At 38.1% G+C, this 19,959-nt stretch overlaps 1 protein-coding gene across 4 annotated transcripts in view; it reads left to right on the top strand.

Moving 5' to 3' along the window:
* Positions 1-17,618, top strand: part of trip10a (thyroid hormone receptor interactor 10a) — a 29,567-nt gene extending 11,949 nt beyond the window's left edge. Inside the window, exons 3-16 of one of the 4 annotated variants that reach the window (XM_082178418.1) lie at positions 1,977-2,033; positions 2,682-2,829; positions 4,192-4,254; positions 5,779-5,883; positions 6,051-6,179; positions 6,315-6,461; positions 6,761-6,949; positions 9,649-9,813; positions 10,890-10,913; positions 12,970-13,079; positions 13,297-13,429; positions 13,512-13,600; positions 15,969-16,093; positions 16,188-17,618. In XM_082178418.1, coding sequence (XP_082034544.1) covers positions 1,977-2,033; positions 2,682-2,829; positions 4,192-4,254; positions 5,779-5,883; positions 6,051-6,179; positions 6,315-6,461; positions 6,761-6,949; positions 9,649-9,813; positions 10,890-10,913; positions 12,970-13,079; positions 13,297-13,429; positions 13,512-13,600; positions 15,969-16,093; positions 16,188-16,336 — 1,633 coding nt within the window. In that variant the 3' untranslated portion in view covers positions 16,337-17,618. The remainder of the gene's footprint in view (positions 1-1,976; positions 2,034-2,681; positions 2,830-4,191; positions 4,255-5,778; positions 5,884-6,050; positions 6,180-6,314; positions 6,462-6,760; positions 6,950-9,648; positions 9,814-10,889; positions 10,914-12,969; positions 13,080-13,296; positions 13,430-13,511; positions 13,601-15,968; positions 16,094-16,187) is intronic. The other 3 variants (XM_082178420.1, XM_082178419.1, XM_082178421.1) reach the window with 3 other exon arrangements.
* Positions 17,619-19,959: the final 2,341 nt, after the last annotated feature.

Genomic DNA, 19,959 nt, shown 5'->3' with positions numbered 1-19,959 from the left:
AATGCACCCTGGTTTTGATTACGATGGCCTTCCTTATGTGACACATTTCATTGCTCTCAGTTTGTAGTCCAGCTCTTTGAGATTACACAATTGTGCTTGGTCAATCGAAACTGAAACACGCCACAGTGTTTGATGTACGCATGAGCTTCTGTCCCTACTGACCGTGACAAATGGCAGGACCAAGGGGCCAATGAATTTAAAGAAAATGAAAAATCCGTTAAAGATTTAGAATTTGCATTTATGCTGGCTTTTTTTAATGATTTCGAAAAACATTTTCAAATAAAAGTTACAATTTAAGGACTGTAATGTGGTGTGACCTTAAAGTAAAAGTACATATATCCTAAGTAACAACATTAATTCATAAAGAATAATTGTTTTTGGCGAGTCGCACCACATGACAGTCTACAACCTGAAATAACTTTCCCATAAAAATGTGCATATTTTATTGATCTTGACACATGGTCACACATCACTTACACTTTACATACATCACTTTACTTTGTCTATCAAAAAAAAAAACGTTGTCTATCGTACCACATGATTTTTTTTTTTTTTTTTACCAATTAAAAAAAATAAAAATCAAAAAAATATATAATCAAAAGATTATGCCTAATTACTTCATAAATTTTTTTATCTTTAATGAGGCTTTTTTTCTTCATTATGATATAAAACAGTTGCATCACCATGACATTAACCCCCCCCCCCCCCCCCCAAATAAATTTACATTTTCAAGTCACATTTATTTGTTTAGCACTTTTCACAATATATATTGTTTTAAAGCAGTCTAATTGTCTACATTACAATTTAGAGTGATCTGTTATATTATGTAAGTTATATATTTAAAAAATTTACATATACGAATCACGCAGTTAGCTAACATCATGTATACATTTTAGGCAGAAACAATGAGCTCATTGAAGTAATTATTACAAGTAATGTATTTTGCATAAGTACATAATGATTACAATATATAGAAAACAGAATAAACAGAACAATATTGTCCTCTGTTGTGTGGACGCTAATATAGTTCTAGTTATCTGCAATGTTCCCTCTCATTTATTTTTCTTGCTAAACAAAACTTTTTTTCTATTGGCGGACATTTTGGCCACCTAAACAAAAATATTATTTATACCAGACTTGTACAGTGTACGTACCAACAAAAAGTGGTTACATCATGCAGCTGGAACTTTTAACTTTAATGTGCTATTTCTATTTGATTTCACCCTTGATGTAACTTAGGGATATTAAATATGTTTGAAAACAAGCAGTTAATTCAGACGTCACTAAATGAAGCACATTTACCAAGAAATTCTATAAAAAATCATTAAAAAAAATCTATTAAAAAATAGTATAATATAATATAATATAATAAAAACAAATTGAATATTTAAACTGATATAATATGTTTAAATGCTTCAGTTTGTTTTAATATTACATTATATTATATCATATCATGATACTGTACATCATATATCATTCATATCATAATATATATCTCATAACATATATCAAATATATCATATCATATATATATTATATCACACCATATATTATCATATATCACCATATATTATCATATCATATCATATCACTCACTTATATTATTCTCAAGGGGATTGTTTTGGGCTCCTTGCCATTTAAAAGTTTGAAAACCCCTGATATAGACAGCAGATATAGATATGGAAACTCCCTTTCTGCCTGATTAGTGTTATGGTAAGAAAAATGAGTAAAGAAAATGTCCCGATGACATAACCCAAAATACTCTGAGTCTGATGTCTGTGTCTTGGAAAGGACAAATGTTCTGCACACAATGTCCCATGCAAATGCTTCACGGCCACCTGCTCCGGCAGGACCTCTGCAGTTTTCGATCTCCAACATGGCATGTTATGCAACCTTTTGCTATTTGAAACTTGAGCACTTGCAAATGACAGTATTATGATGTTGTTGATCCAGTGGATTTTTTTCCTGATTGCTAGGAATTTAACCAAGAAATACAGCCCTAAACGAGGCAGCAAAGAAGAGCAGGAATGCAGGTAATTTTGCACATTTCAAAAGCCTCACAATTGTGATGACAATTGAACTATCCAACCTGAACAATGTGCAATCAGAGAATAAAGCTGACAAATCCCCAGTCACTATAATCAGTTCACTGTGGTACGCTGAGCTATGTCTGATGTTGCTACGGCGACTGAGCAGCAGGACCTGTGGGGCCGTTGCTGACTCCAAACAAAAGCACATTAGTTCAACAAACAAGCGCATACACGTGTAAATGACTTTACGTATGCTCCCTCTGGAAAGCTAAACTAATGAAGTCACTCATGGAAATCAGGCACTATTTTGAATCAGCCACAGGTGATGAAACAACATTCGCAACACAATGAACCATTGAATGTGGCGCATTTACAAGTAAAACATCAGGGTTTGATTGGATTGTAAAAGGGGGATATTAAATTATTGGTTATTTTTTTTAGTACAGATTTTGTATGCATAGTGCAAAACTTGCTTGCAACCTCTAATGAGGTTTGATTTTTGAGTTTTCCCCCCCAAAATTAGTCTTTTCCAAAATTAGTCTGAAATGAAACATTCATTGGGGAATGAATGAACATGAGTTATCACAAATGACTAAAAGAAGGCCATGGAGATTTCTTACATTGTATCTCATTCGTATCACTTTTCTTTAGGTTCTCCAATCACCAGGCCTTTCTGGACATCCTGAATGAGATGAATGACTATGCAGGCCAAAGGGAGCTGATCGCTGAGAACATGATGATCAATATCTGCATCGAGCTCACAAAGTACCTCCAGGATCTCAAACAGGAGCGCAAGATGGTGAGAGCGAGAGAGGCAGTCGGAGAAACTGGGCCATGCTTAAAATAAAGCATGCTGTGGGACAGAGGGCTGGGAAGGACACAGAGAGGGGGATTGTGGGTAAAAAGGAAAGGCAGTGGAGAACTTGTGAAGAAACCTTATAGTCTATTGGGGAGGAAGGCTCTTTTTGATTTGCGCAACACTGTTGATGATCTTCATAAACAACAGTTAAAGCTCACCATATAACCTCAGCTGTCTCCTCTTGTTTGTCACTTGGAATTTATGGGACACTGTTTTATTGTGTGTGCTTCCTAAGGCACAAATCACTATTACCATTGCTCATACTTAGAGTCAGACATTTAAACAAATGACTAAACATGAGTATTAAACTCAACCCAACATGTTGTGGATATAGACAAGAATGATACCTCAGATTTGTGAGGTAAATATTCTTTGCTTGAGAGAGGTGTGCTATTTCCTTTCTAAGGGCAGGTTCACACAGAACGCGTTTTTGCTGTTAAAAAACAGCTGTTGATTGGATGGAGTCTGATTTGAATAATAAGAAAGGGGTGGGGTATAAGCGGACTGAATGATTAGAGAACTCCGGCATACATCACCAGAGTTCAGCTTCACTTGAGAGAAGATGGAGTTATGTTTTAAAGTCCCCCTGGCCTGAAGTCAATAATTGTATCTCTTAAAACTCGTCTTTGATCACCAAAATTACATATTTAAAAGTTTTTTTCCTAGAAACAAAGTTCTGCATGCCTTAAAATAGCTTGAATGTAACTCTCTTGCCTCATTTAGTATACACGGTTCTACGAACATGCAAATTATCCCTGCCTCCACTCACTCACACCAGCTCAGAGATCCACGCATTGATGATCACACGTTGACGTGATTGATTACAAGGTAGTTTGTGACGTCAGAAACACCAGTGATTTCAAACTGCGTTTTTGAGACTGTCTTTGATTCACTGCAGTTTTAAGGAGAAAATACTCAGCAATGGTGTTGACTTACGAATTTGCTCATGGTTTCTCTTAAAGCATATAAAAAACACCACATAGACATATAAACAACATTTAAAAGCTTGGTTTTCACCACAGGGGGCTTTAATTAAAAATTCTGAAGGCAAGAAAAGAAATGGATGCATGTTATGGATCTTATTATGAATGATTCATTTAGAAAATAGATGGGATGAATTTTTATTTCATGCAGACTTTAATCTTATAAATCATGGTTTTCAGTTTTGTACAAGCAAGCACTCATATTTTTCTTCAGAAAATATAAAAACAATTTTTTTTTTCAAAATTTGATGTTATGTCAGAAAGCCCAAAGCACAATGACCATGTTTTCTCTCTCTCTCTTTCTGTCTATAATGAACAGCATCTGTCAGATGCCAAGAAAGCACAACAGTCTCTGGAGGGCACCTACAAGCAGCTCGACATTGTAAGTTTCTCTCTGTGACAGGTTGTGATGGAGACCCTGTTGTGGGCGGTGTGGTGTGTCTTTGAGTGTATCATTGAGCATCCAGATCTGACTGGCTCTTGCACCCTGTCAGAGGCTTGCATCAAGTCTCTTTGTGGCTTAAGCGCTGACTGTGGGGAGACGGCTCTTTTGTAGGGGGACTGAAAGTGATTGTTTAACGTTTGTTTCTGTGGCCGTTGTGTTTGTTCAGGTAAGGGTAAGGAATGTAAACAGAAACACATTCAAGTTTTTCGATATGCAGTGTAATTTAGCTATTTCAGTTAGCTAACAACGGGCAGCTATTTCAGACTTCATTATGATAACAAATTCACAATTGACTATTAATTAATAAATGTCCATAGTTACACAATATTTTTTCGTGCACATTATTTTAAAGAAATAAAATTGTTTTAGATGTTTTATCAAAATTTGATCTCTCTAAAACTATTATTGTTTTTCAATGTTGTAATCATTTACACAGGGGTGGTCGGGAAAAACAGTGTTAAGGCCCCAATATACGAAATACCAGAACGAACAGGGGTGCGTTTCCCAAAAGCATCGTAAGTTGATCATACAACAATTGCCACAAATGGTCTCTACGGTCAACTTTTGGGAAACACAGCCCTGATGTGATGTAATTTCGAACAAAATCAGGCCAAATGAAGTTTGTTTGGAGTTCGTTTTGGGAGTTCGAAACGACTTGCCAAAGCGAACTTTCCAGAAAAGTTCACTCCAGCTGGTAAACACCTTCGTGCTACCATTGGTTCGTGGCGATTACGTACTAGGTGGGTGTGGCACTGAGGCTCCGCCGCCTTTCACGTAGAAATCATGTTCCAAACCAGTATGACTTTCTTTCCTCTTTGGAAAACAAAAGATGTTCGATAGAATATTAATGCTGATATTATCCAAAAAATAAAAGTGAGTGGGGATAGATGCTGTTAAGCTACAAAAATACCAACAATTATTTCAATAAAAGGTCATCAATAAGAGAGGGTGCTCCTAAAGTATGGCAAAATTCACAATTAGAAGAACTTACCATATTGTCTGTCCAATCAAATGCTCTCTAGAATCTGAAGCTTCCCACAACTGTCCCTGAAATCAATCACTTATTCACACACTTACTCACACTATGTGAACGGCACATAGTGCAGTATATAGGAAATAAAGACCTATTCTGGCAGTGTAAATATGCTTACCATAAGCATATTTTGATAAAACCGCACTCAAGCCCCTTCACAGGGACTTTTAAATGTATATTCAAATATGCCGCATGAATACTCATAGCAGGTTTGCATTTGGTGATGCTAAATGCCTTGCTTTATTTGTGTGTAATAGCCAGTAGTAATATGTCAGAGGAACAAAGAAAGTGATATAGGTTTGGTGGTGACACAATGTTAACTTTTGGGTAAATTATCCCTTTAATGGCTGAAAATAAGAGCATTGTGTAAGTAGTAACCAACAGGGATAGCTTTGATTGTTTGTTTTTTCTCAATTTTTTTTCCATAGAGTAAAAAACGATTTGAAAGGGAGTGGAGAGAAGCAGAAAAGGCTACTCAAAATGCAGAGAAAACAGATCAAGACCTCAATGCTACCAAAGCCGACGTGGAGAAGGTATTCGTTTCCCCAAAAGGTTTCACAGGTGTTGCCGCACCTTTGTATGCACATCTTCCCATCCTGCCATCTCATTTCCATTATATCCAAATGCATTATTGTTGTTTCCTTGTTCCTCTTTATGTACATGGGTCTGATTTCACTTTTTTTTTTTTATCTGACCATAGGCCAAACAGCAGGCACATATGCGAACACACATAGCAGAAGAGTGTAAAAACGACTATGCTGCACAGCTTCAGAAGTACAACAAAGAACAGAATCAGTTCTACTTCACAGACATGCCCCTTATTTTCAATGTAAGAAGCACCCGCCTCAGTCCTAACGTGTCAAGACACATCTGTTCCTATCAGCTTACTATGGGAATGATCCCAAGCAGTCTTGCAGACTTTATACTGATATCTAGAGTTATATGCATGTTATTTTCTCTGCAGAATCTGCAGGACATGGATGAACGGCGAATTAAAAAGATGGCACAGGGCTACATCCAGTTTGCAGACACGGAGCGTCAAGTCATGCCCATCATTGGGAAGTGTCTGGAGGGCATTACCAGAGCTGGCACGAATGTAAACGAGAGGAACGTACGTTGAGTTGCGTTTCTAAGATAAACAGTTACATTTCCTGCTTTCATTAAACCAAGGGTGTCCAATCCTGCTCCGGGAGGGCCACAATCCTGCAGAGTTTAGCTCCAGTTGTAATTAAACATACCTGAACTAGGGATTACTAGTGTGATTGGGCAGGTTGCAGCTAAACTCAGCAGGACATTAGCCCTCCAGGAGAGGGATTGGACACCCCTGCGTTAAGCCAAATACTTTGAGAGAGCAGTCAACCTTCTGCAAACTGACACATAGGGTAGCTAACACTTCTCTGTGTTATTCAGGACTCTGTGGTACTTATAGAGCAACATAAGTCTGGCTTCGAGAGACCAGGAGATCTGGAGTTTGAGGACTACAGTCAGGGCATCAACCGGGCCTCCTCGGACAGCAGCCTTGGCACTCCTAAAGGTCCCCTAGAGCTGTTGGGCAAGAACAAGAATAAAACCTTCCGGTTGTTTAATAAGAAGAGCAAGGTAGGCTTCACCACTCCATGAAACCAGAGTTCCATCTGATGAAATTCCTGTGTTCTTTGTGGAGATGTAAAGTTCCCTGCTGGAAAACCTTGTCATACCAGTCAAAAATGGCCAAAGCTTAGGTAACCATCTCAACCAGATCCCACCAGCTTGTCCATACTGGTCTGACAGCTCTAACTTCTGATAGTCCACCTGATCAACCATCTAAACCAGGGGTGTCCCATTATGTTCCTTAGGGGCCATAATCCTGCAAAGTTTAGCTGGCTGGAAGTTTCTAGTTTAGGGTTCCTGCCCTATAATATAATAGAGGAGAGTCACAGTCTGAAAAGTAACAATGGTTGGCTTGAGATGATTTGTGGGAAAAACATTGTTTCAGGTCTTTGAAAGGTCACTAGAAAAGGTAAAGTAAAGGTGTGTTCTCTTGCACCCTTCGTCTCCCTGCCACAGCTGAAAGATGCATGATGTTTAAATCATCCGTCACCTTTCCTTACCCCAGCTCTCAATCTCTCTGACGCACCCAACACAGACGGTTTCCAGTATACACCCTTTGCATGGCTGTCTGGCTGTAAATGGGGATTGAAAAGCCCCCAGCTCTGTTGTTTAGCTCAGCGTGTGACCTAGTGCTCATTCTGCTGTGTCTGTGCTTTTCTTTGGGACACTGCTGCCTCTGCTATGGGCCTTAACACACACACACTACTGCTATTATAAGCTGTATAAAATATCCTTCAGTCCCATCACAATGACACCTTTGTGCACTGTTTGCCATCAGGAAAGATGCTCGGTTGCATCTGGTTAAGTTGTTAAGGAGAAAAATCCTCTTAAAATGAGGGTTGGAGGCGAAGCATTAAAAACATTCCCTTTTCAGTCATGTGATGATTCAGAGCTCTGCATAGGATTCAATGGATCTTTCTTTGTCCCTGTGGCCTATATAGGTCTGAAGTGTTTTCTAGGAACACTTCACCTTCATATTAATAATATCATTTCCTGCTCCTCCAATAATCTTATTTCCTGCTTGTTCAATGCTTGGCGTTCTTCACATGACCCTCAGCGCTTCCTCTGCCAGCCTTCCTGAGCTTGCCAGCTTAAATGTCTAGTCTTGTCTTGTTTCATTTCAGTCCTAATCATTGTGCAGATCCATTCTTTTCCTTGCGAATAAGCAAATATCAAGTTTTTGTCGTGTTTTACAAAAGTTGCACCTCAAATCTACTTCCCTCTTCCTTTACCCTTAGTCGTGTAGATCAAACATCTTCCTTTATTCCTTGACGCTTTACTTTTTGCTCGCCGTGCATGTTTGCTTTCCGGCTGAGACAGTCGCAATGTCGAGAAGCTAAAACCAATGTAAGGGGAAATACTTATTTTTAGCTCCAAACTGTCATTCGTTTAGCCATATAACTTGCAGAGGATTGTTTGATGCAATTGTAGGTTTTAAAACTTAAAAAAAATTCTTGTATCAGGGTGATGCTTTTTTGCTCTGTTCCACTTTGTGAACTGCTCACCTATAAAACTTAGAAAAAGGTCATAGGCCCTCCTAATGTGAAAAATATTTCCAAATTATGTTCCAAGTTATTAGTTCCATCTAATTAATGCATGATTTCATCCAATATTTGTGTATTGTTTATTTTATTTTATAAGTCTTGTTTTTGAATCAACATGTGAGAATTAATTGAGTTTCTTGTGTGCTTCAAATACTTTTTGTGCTTATTAGAGTAACTAGTATCTTAGCTATTGTCAGCTTCTTTTGGAATAAACTCTGAGCTGTAGATTTAACTGTGAGGTTGTCTTTATAGGCAGCTCACTTTTGAAAAGAGCAAGTGTGCACAGCTTATTCACTGAATTATCAGGTCTCCTTTAATTTTTAGGCCATTTTGTTGCTATGCAATCCAACATAAACCTCCGAATGTTGATTGGGCAAAAAGTGGCTCCACTCATTACATCCATAGTGGGGGGTAAAACAGTAATAGTTTTGTACATTGTTTACATTGACTATTATTATGCTGCCTACAGTGCAAATTCTTCTGGAAAGCTTATGCATTTGGCTGTCATGAATTCAATGTGATGTGCTCTCAAGAGATTTTGGTTGGAATGAAATGGACATTTTGGTGTAATTTTTGCTCTCTTTTTTTCTGACAAAGACCAGAACCTCTTTAGCAAATGAAAAGACAAAAAGCAGTGGATTTGCTGTAGGCGTACAATTTATGCCTTGTTTTTTTTTGTCTGTTTTCGTGCTGCCACATAAAAAATATTTTTTTCAACTGTAACTGTTTTTCATCAACATTAAGCAAAGTTTGTATAGACCATAGTTGTGTAATCTACATGACCTCAGATTGTGGTGCCATTCATGTATGTCCTTACCATCATTCCTGCATCTCTTGAAGGCCACATTATCCATTGAACAAGCCAAGACTTTTATTGTTTTCTGATGGAGCCATTGTTTGCTTCTTCATCTGGCTTTGCTGGGGCTTGTGGATTTGGGGCTGTTGTGGGTTTGGGTTTTCTTTGTCTTGCTTCTCTTGGCTCTTGCTAAGGTTGGTCCAGTGTTGTCCTCGTTGCTGTTTTGATGTTGCTTTGAGGTGTTTGATGGTGTCTCTTTATTTTCCCTTGTCATATGTGTTTTTTGTTTGTTTTTACCCTTCCCCCTGTCCCTCTCCTGCCGTCCTGTCCCTGTGTTCCTCTTGGTTTGTGCCTGGTGTCTGTCCTAGCTTCCCTCGTCCTCGCTCAGTCCTTTCTCCACACCCCCCACCCCCTCGCCCGCTAACGGACCCCCTTCCCCAAAGTTTGGCCGGGACCCCCTGTCGTACTGTTTGAAGGAAATCAATAAGACAGTCAAACCCCGAATCTCTTCCTTCCGGACCCTCAAGAGAACGGTGAGTGTGACCGGTCAGGGATCAAGCAAGTTTGCTACACCTGTGTGCTGCTGTTTTTGGCACGTCTCTTTAAGGCGTTTAGCAGCACTAGATTGATCTGGGTCTGAGTTGTGGTCACATGCACATGAAATGAAGTAGAAATCACAGCTCTTTCACCACTCATCTTCAACCACAACAGCACCAACCTTTCACCTATTCCTTCCACACTCCTCTAGTACACTTCTAACACCTACTGAGTTGTAGCTAAGGCTGACATCACAACTAGCCAACTCGAAAGAACTGATAACAGTAAGAGATGTCACCTACCGAATGCTGTGGCTGAAATCTCAACCTCTTCTGGCAGTGAGTCTTTCAAGCTCTACGATTAAGAATGAAAGTTTGGTGGCAAATTATACGACTGCCTCGGATATTTCTTTCTCATTCCCATGCATTTAAACGTCCCATATTGGCATCAAATCAACATGAAGCTTGCTGAAATAAGAACAGGAGCAAAGACTGAATTAGAATGAGTTTCACGTAGTAACTTTGTCCTTTGAGTGAGTGTGATTGTGTGTTTGTCCCTCTGGAGCTTGTAGTATGCTCATGTTTTCCAGCATAACTTGTCAGCTTATGTGAAAACGTGACTTAAATTAAATAGAAGTAGACTGTTCTGCCTTTGCTTTCTTATTTTGTTGCCCATGTAAGTTCAGGGCGAATGCCAAAAACGCATGTTTACACAATCACGGTCGACAATGGTCAGGAATTTTATGCTGTTTGGATGAGATTTGAGCAGTGCAGAGGCATGTCAGTTGTTGAGTCAGAGCTTATTGGTTATGCACATCTACTAGGGCTGTGCTAATCCAATCATGTTTCATGATATTGCATGATACTTCAGGGTTCCTATAAGAAGCAGGTCACGCAAAAGCTTAAGATCTGAAATCTGCGTTTCTCACTGCGTTCAGAGCTGCTTTTTGTAAGATGCCGAACTAGACAAAAGTGAAGTGACCAGCATGAGAGACTAAGAATCAGAAGGAAAAAAATTTACTAGTGTGATGCCAGCTTATAAAGCACTGTCTGTTTATTTCTCTCTTTCTTAGTTTGCTCCAGAGAAGCTTAAAATGGTACGGGCCGTACTTGCCGTATACATGTATATTCCACTTCCTCCGTCTTTATTGGATTTTTTTCTGCTTCTGAGGATTTTCACATATGACCACCTCTACATCTTCTCTAAAATGACAGATTTTCTATCATTCACTATTGTAGAGGTGGTCATTGTCAGTAAAAGGCACAGAAGCCTCTGGGCTTATTAACAGTACACTCTATATCATGGCTCTTAAACCGTGACAAGCTATTCCAGGGTGAGACACTGCAAACACAAAGGCATATAAACACATAATCTATGCAATGATGCTTAAGCCAGGCTGTTATGGTGTACTATATTGGACATGTTTTAAAGTTGGTTTAAATGCATTGAGGGTTGCTCAAAGGAATATTCCTGGTTAAATTAAATCTATACCTTATTGACGACATCTCTCCATCGGGTTTGTAAAAACAATTGAAAACAGCAATACACTTTTGGGGCAAGTCTACAGCACTGTGAATAAAAGCTAAAAATATGAAACTTTCGCGCTTTTTTTGATAGTGTAGCCATTACATTTCATCATTCAACTAACATTAGGCTAGTGCTGCTATTGAACCCGTCTGCTCTAAGTAATATCCAACTTTAAAATATAAGTCTAGCACAGGCGCTTGACACATGCACAACAGAAAGTTTCATCCTTGTCCATCGTCTGTGCTCTTTGACTGTAACTTCTATCTCCAAAGGTTATGACCGTCATGTGTACTTGTTAAAACTAAAGTTGCTGTTGTTGTTGTATTCTGTCTCATCTGTTTCTTTTTTGACCGTGAAACAGCAAGCCTAATTAATCCCCCAAAAATTCAATATACACGTATGTGCAGGTTAGAAAAATCTAGCTTTGCACAGTATGTATACTGATGATAACATTTACGTCACGCACTGTACGCATCAAAGGAAGTAATCAATATGAAATGTTTTACTAAATATTAGGGGCCGGGCTGTCAATTTAACACTTTCATTTAATTAATTAGTTAAAATAACGCGTTCAAATGAACACATTTAACACATCTGCCCTGCCCTAGACCTATTTCATCCAGTTGATGGTGGCAAACATGATGCAGGGCATCATGGTGCATCTTTTTAGTGAATAAATCTGGTGAACCAATGATTCAATGGCCCATTTATAAAGAAAGCCACTTGATTAATTCCTGAATGAATCAGTCATTTGAATTAATTGAATAAATCAATGACTTGCTCATTTAAACATTTACTGCCACCTACTGGCAGTTTTAGTTTCTTACTTAGAGTATCATTTCATTAAAAAAAATCTGTGTTTCCATTTGAATAAAAAGCCCAATCAAAGGTATAGTTCACCCGGAAAGGAAAATTCTGGCATTATTTACCCTGGTGGCCGTTGAAGCCTAAACGTTTGTCTAATAAATTCTGTTTAATCGATTAAAATAATTTTTCTAAAGCTACTTTTTGTGATGTCTATTTGATATTCTGCTATTTAACACAATTACGACTTTAAATTATCTTATGGGTGTAATTTCTCAGCCAAATTTGACGTATGATTAATTAGCGATTAATTAATCGCCACATCGTGTGATTAATTCATTTTAAAAATGTAATCGCTTGACAGTCCTACTAAATATATTTCATGTAACTGTGTTAACATAAATATTAGCTTCACAACTCTGCCTTTAAACCCCTCCGGTCACTATTCCTTTACAGAATAGTCGACGGCATGTCACAAATTCTGTTCAAAAAGCTAGTTTTATTTAACCCAGAACATTCTTTGAGTAAAACTGCTTATCACTCATTTAAGCATGTCTGTCTTGTCATAAATGAAAAATGTGTTGCCAAAATCTCATTAAAGCATACAGCCTGTAGTGTTTAAGTGGAACAATTGTAACAGGCGGTGTAATTACTCTTGTGCCGAATTGCTACATTACATCTTTTGCTTCTGCAAACCTGAACTCTTACTGTTGGCTCTCTGGTGGACGTCTTTCACGGCTTATCTTGTGGTGTTGGTGGGGTTGTTTGTTGGTGTGAATCTCTGTGAGTGACACTATCTCCCCCGACCCATCTCTCCTCAGCCTGTGGACACGGAGGGCTTCACCCATCTTCCTCCTGAGCAGCGCAGGAAACGCTTGCAGCAGAAGATCGATGACATCAGCAAGGAGCTGCAGAAGGAAATGGATCAGAGGTGAGTCGCCTCTCCGACAACCATCTCCATGGCAACCGGCCACAGCTGAATCCTCAGGGTTACCGGGGTCTGGGCTTTGTTTACTAAGCTCTTCAGGTCTCTGAGGAATCAGTGGTGTTGAGTGCCACGAGTAACCGTATCTGTTTGTTCTTTGTCTTTTGTCTTTTACGATCAGTCTCTTTCTATCTTAAATAAATACATGTATATCTCTCTGCAGTGAGGCTCTGGGTAAAATGAAAGATGTATATGAAAAAAACCCTCAGATGGGAGATCCTGCCAGTTTGGCACCTCAGATCACTCAGACGGCACAAAACATGGAAAGACTGCGAGGAGATCTCAACAAATATGAGGTTTCAGTTTTAACGCTGTCTGTAAATCTTTATTCGCTTAATAAAGACTTTTTCAGCACACTCACTTCTTGGTTTGTTGTAGTCCTGGCTTGCAGAAGCAGGGGGCCGGGGAGACTCGATACGATACTCCACTCACTCTCTGAACAATAACGGTGCTCACAACCCCAGCAGGTCAGTTTTACTTCAACCATTTTTATTTCTAATTATGGTGTGTATTGGGATTAAACGGGTCATCGGATGCAAAATTCACTTTTATATGGTGTTTGCATATAAATGTGTCTTTGCATTGTGTGGACACAACCACCATACAATGAAAAAAATCCATTCACTCCTTTTTTTTATCCTCAAAAAGCCTAAACGGTCTCAATAATCAATCCGTTTGGATTTTGTCATATTGATGTCATATTGCTCATGCTCCGCCCACGACCACTGACGGACTGTCCCGTATTAGCTTATTTCCGCCCTCAGCCATTTGTATACTGTCCACCAAGGCAGCACTTTATGTGTCGACACGCCCCATGGAAGAGAGGAGTGGGGTGAGCAGTTGCTCATTATCATTTAAAGAGATATGCACCGAAATGGGTCGCTGTGAACAGAGCTGTTTTTTAGGAGGTAAAAGGGGATAAATAGGAATTTAACCAAAGTATGTCACAAACTTTACATGAAGTACCTAAAGAATCATACCAACTTGTGAAAAATGGGCATCCGATGACCCCTTTAAAGTGATACTTCACCCAAAAATGAAAACTCTATCATCACTTATTCATCCTCAGGTTGTTCCAAACCTGCATGGGTTTGTTTCGTCTGCTCAACACAAAAGAATTGTAAAATTAGTGAATTGTGAAAGAATTTTGAAGAATGTTGGTAATCAAACAGTTGATTGATTGGACCCCATCAACTACCATAGTATTTTTTTTCCTACTATGGAAGTCAAACTGGGGTCCATCAACTGTCTGGTCACAGACGTTCTTTAAATTACCTTATTTTGTGTTCGATCACTCTGCTGAACAAATTGCCCGATGTCAGTTCTAGGAATCATACAGCAGGGGTGCAAAACTCAATTCCTGGAGGTCCACAGCCCTACAGAGTTTAGTTTCAATACGCAATTCTGTAGTTTTCAAGTAAGCCTGAAGGACTAGATGAGATGCATCAGGTGTGTTTTATTAGAATTGAAGCTAAACTCTGCAGGGCTGTGGCCCACCAGGAACTAAGTTTTGTACCCCTTTCATACAGTGTCTTGCTCTCTTATTTGTCAGTGTTTGATTTCACAAAGGTGCACATTTCTGTTTAGCCAAAGTGAGCAGAGATGCCTCGTACTTTTGTGAACAGGGCAGATAACTTAATCAATGCTGGCAGACTATTGCTGGACAGTGACAAAGAGATGCTCCATTTAATGAATACAAGAGACAAGGCAAGAAGAGCAGAGTAGACACTGATTAGGACTAATCTATGCAAAACATTTTTTTTAAACATTTTGTTTCATGAGAAAATTTGATTTATATAACCCTTTGGTGATTTTTAAAGGGTTACATAAACAGGACAGGGGACGGGTACTATCTACACAATGCACAGATGTAAAAAACAAAAAACAGTAGCCAGTTGTTTTAATTTTCATATTTGAATTCAGCACATCAAAATACATAATAAATAGCAAATTTTTATCTCTGAAGCAGACGATTTGTAAGAACGCAGACCAGTGTTATCAGCAAGTTTCCTATAAACTTAAGAAATGCATGTCGTTTTCCTTCTACTGTCTTGTGCAAAAACCATTATATGTTTAATCAACTCCTCATTTGTGTCCTTGACAACAGCACACAAGAGTGCAAAATGTTGGACATGATTTCACTGTGTTAATTAAAACAAAAAATCTCAAGAAAAAATTCCTAAATAATAAAGATATAACACAATTGAAACAGACAAACTTTAGAAGCTTTAGAAGTCAATATATTGTATAGTGGACCTTGTATCCAGTCTGCAATAATTTTTATATTTTGGTATTATTATGGAATTTTATGCATCAGGGGCTTGATTAATTGGGATTTTTATTTATTTATATTTCATAAAAAAACATCACAATTAAATTGAAAGTCTGAAATGTTAGTAATTTTTTTCTTTAGTTTCTTTCTCGCTCTCTCTTGTTGTTGTTTATTATTATTATTATTATTATTATTACTTTGTGATGTTGACTACACCCCAGTCATCTGGGCACTGGGAAAGAAGTTATGTGTTTTGACAGTAATAGTATGTTTTCATAGAACAAGCTCTTCTCAAATGATTAAGGAACATTTTATTTCTCATAATTTGTCCTCTTAAATGTTTGTAATAAGTCATTGTTCTCGTAGCTTCACTTCTCTTGTTTTACTCAAATTACTTAGTAATTTGGATACACAGAGATATAAATAAACACAGAATGTAAATAAACAGGAATATGTCAGCAGTCTTATTCAGATTTTTTTAGAAACCGTACAATTATTTGAATCTGGTCAAGGCGATTCGATTGCGTCTACATAATCAGAATTGTCCTGTGCTCTTTTTTTAGTCCTGGAGCTCTCTCAGATGACACGGACCCCTCCCATGCCATCTACACCGAGTTTGATGACGACTTTGAGGAAGAGGAACTCGCCGCACCTATTGGTCAATGCACAGCGCTCTACAATTTCCCAGGTATGATTTAACGGCTTTGCACAAGCATTGGCGAATATCATATCCACCACTTGTCCTCTGACACTCGCCTCCACCATCATCCATCTGTCAACAGGCTCCAGCGAAGGAACCATATCCATGCAGGAAGGAGAGGTGCTGTCAGTAGTGGAGGAGGATAAGGGCGATGGGTGGACTCGGGTGCGCCGGAACAACGGGGACGAGGGCTACATCCCAACTTCTTATGCTACCATCACGCTTAAATGACCTCGTCCCCTTTCCAGCCGCTGCAGCAGAGATGCACTATAACAAACACTATGAGTAGCTTCAGATTAACACTCATTATGTCCCAACACGGCTTGCTGCTCCGGGGGGGGGGGATCACCACACAATGGGCTAATACACTCCTCCTCTAAGGATGAATGAGTATCTCAGGGTGTGTATTATGTGAGTGAAAGAGGTAGAGAAGGTTGGAATCATTTTTCTCCTTGTTTTGCATGGAAAACAATTCAGGAGGGTGCCATGTACTCGCAGCTATTGCTGTAACAGACACATCAGTTCCTGTGGTGACTCTGTCTGATGGTGACTTTTAAAAACAGTCGATCAGCAGAGCTGAGATATTTTGTCTGGCCATGATCCACTCAACTTGTCCTCCACGAAGATCTTCCATCTGCACCTTGATGATGTGATTTGGCACCTGGAGCGAAAAGCGTAACTATCTCTGCAGGCAGAAGTCCAGCTCAAATGCAACGTTTTTAACTTAAGTATTTGCTTTAAAGATATGAGTGGCCAAACATGATATTTTACAGCAGTGAGTGTTGCAAATGCTTCAGTAAGTGTGCAGTAACACGAATGCCACATCTACGAGTCGATAAGACCTAACATTTCTGTGTATAGAAAATACTGAGCGCCCAAGTAATATTAAGTAGCTCCTCTTTTTTTTTTTCTCCATAAGATTGTTGCACAAACAGTTGATGTACTCCGCAGCAGTACAAAATTATGACAATCAAAGTCTCATAATCTGCAGAGAAAAGCCACCGTTCTCAAATCTACAGATACGTAGTACAATAAATAGTTTGTTGCAATAAAAGAATATAATTTATTGAGTATATAAATAAGTGTTTGTATATTAAATAAACAGTAAATCACATTTATATAAGAGGTAACTGAACACATTTGCTATTTCAGAAAGATCCACAATGCACAGTGTACTAGCAATTAAGAAAAACTATTCTAGGCAACAAAAGCAAATTTAGGATTTTCATATACATTTATATATATGAAATAATATATTTTAGGCATCACAACACCACTATTGTCTTATTAGTTTTTTATTCTTGATGAATAAAGATTGTATTGTTAAGAAATAGAGTTCTAAATTCAAGGGTTAAAGTCTCATTTCAATATGTTTTGTTTGTCTTTGATTGAATCCAAGGCAGAACTGTTAGTGTTTGTCTAAGTCAAGGTGCCTTCAACTTTGTGTGTGTACCATACTCAAAATACACTTATTTTATTGTCTTTATAAATGTCAAGCACATTTCCAAATTGATGATGTTTTGTTTTGTTTTTGTGTGAAATTCTCAATTGAAAGGGATTTTTAAGCAAGCCATATAGCTTTTGAGATGAGTTCTTGATTTTAGCTGCAATTAGTAAAAATTGATTTCACATATTGAGGTCACATGATCATAATACCATTGTTTTTCATAGATTACAAGTGCCACCTGCTGGTAATAGGAGATTGCAGCTTGTTAAAGGGATAGTTCCCAAAAGTGGAAAAAAAACTGCTATGGGAGTCAATGGGGTCCATCAACTATTTGGTTATCGACATTCTTCAAAATATCTTCTTTTGTGTTCAACAGAAGAAAGAAACCCATACAGGTTTGGAACAACAAGAGGGTGAGAAAATGATAGTGACAACTCTTTGAGCTGGCATGGGTAATTTCTGAAATCAAATTAGATGATCTGAGTGCTTAATGATCACATTAATAATCCAAAATGACTGGGATAAGAGAGCATAAAGATACAGTAAATCATTACAAAAACACAAATACTAAATCTAAATATCTAAAAAAAAATAAGATGAAAACTTTAGACAAGTTTTACATTTTCTATTGAAAACAGAGCAACAACTGCTCAGTTTTTAGTCCTAAAACATGAAGAAGGAGGAACTCATCTTCGAGCCATGAGTTCTTTTTGGAAATTATATTACTGTAATAAAATGTCTCAATATAATTTATTTGACTACTAAATCAAGTCGTAAAACGGGTAATATAGCCTACGCACAATTGTGGCAACCGTAAACAACAAAGTTATGCTTTTTCGGCTAGGTGTATCATTACTATAATTAATAAATGTATCTATTTATTGATCATTGGCCTTTATTATTGAACGTTATTATTTCAAAAAAGCTATTTCACGTCGTGCAAAATAATAAATCTTGAACAGTGGTAAAATAATCACGACCTCTCGTGGTTTTATTGAAGGTTTCCAACAGGTGGCAGTGTTGCACAACAAATCTATACTGGACCGTAGTTTCGCTCATATACATTTGCAACAGATTTGAAATAATGTTGTCCATGTAGGCTACAGACCAAAAAACAGACACGTCTTGGAGTCAAACTAAAATTAGTCAAGGTAGTTGGAAATGACTGACAAACGCCAAGAGTGATCTTTTGATAGACGTTCAAATCTGAATAGCTGCCAATGATAGCGTAAGGTGCTATATCATTGGCAATGTATTATAGGTGCACGCGTGCTCAGATCTAAATATCTATAGGCTATTTGACAACTCGCTGTACACTAAGACCGTTAAAGCCTTCAGTGTCAGTCTATTCAAGGACTCCACTTCGATTATTATAAGCTGTGACTATATCATCATGGACTTTCTCCAGCTCCTTTTCACAAACTGTATTGCAACAAATACGCGAACGACTCATTGCAATAGGCTATACTTCTAATTAAATTGCTAAAAATCTTAAACGTTTTATGAATATAATCTCACATTAACGAAAATATACGTGCATTAAAAGCAAAAACAATGCAAATGCCTTTGATGAAGCAGCATAAAAGGCCTGGATGTGTTCGCAATACATGTATTGACTGAATTGAGAGGGACTTGCTTTTCATAAAAATGATTTTCGACTGTGGAATCATTAGAATCCCGGCTTCTTCTTCCACTTGTTCAGTATCAGTGCTGGTCTAGAGGGCGCCAAATCTAAAGAAATGTACAACGACCTAGTAGCTCCAAATTCCCCAAAATGCTGTGATCTTATAGCCTGACGTCGTCATACTCAGATTCTAGTCAGAATGCTAGTCTGATCAGAGCCCGTCTCTGATCGATTATGGGGCGTGTTTCAACCGAACCAGGAAAGAAAATTCCTCTGCACTCAATTGGATAGACCTACAACCAATCAAAGCAACGGAGTAAGTGACGTATGTTTTTCATTCCGGTTTCCGATCGATAAATGCCTTGATCGCGGTTCTCTGTTACTCTTTTAAAATGAATGCGCTGTTGATATCTTCTATAACAGACGCGATGGCGGAATCTACACATGATGTTTCATAAACAAAGTTCGGGAGGAGCACGTTCAAATAATCAATCCAATCAACTTGTCATCAAACAATTACCAGGGCTGCGTTCAGCCCCGACAAAACGTTGCACAACGTTTTTTAAACAGAAACGGAGATGCGTTGAACACACTGTTCTGATGATGCAAGAGTTGCAACTATGGCAGCTGAGAAGGCCATTCTATGTGTTCTTTGTGAAGAATTTAAATATATAATAATGTAATAGGCCTATATATATATATATATATATATATATATATATATATATATATATATATATATATATATATATATATATATATATATGTGTTTAATACTACAAA

Source organism: Leuciscus leuciscus (genome assembly GCF_965113295.1).
Source record: "Leuciscus leuciscus genome assembly, chromosome: 1".
Classification (NCBI taxonomy): Eukaryota; Metazoa; Chordata; class Actinopteri; order Cypriniformes; family Leuciscidae; genus Leuciscus; species Leuciscus leuciscus.
This window is presented reverse-complemented; position numbering and strand designations above follow the sequence as displayed.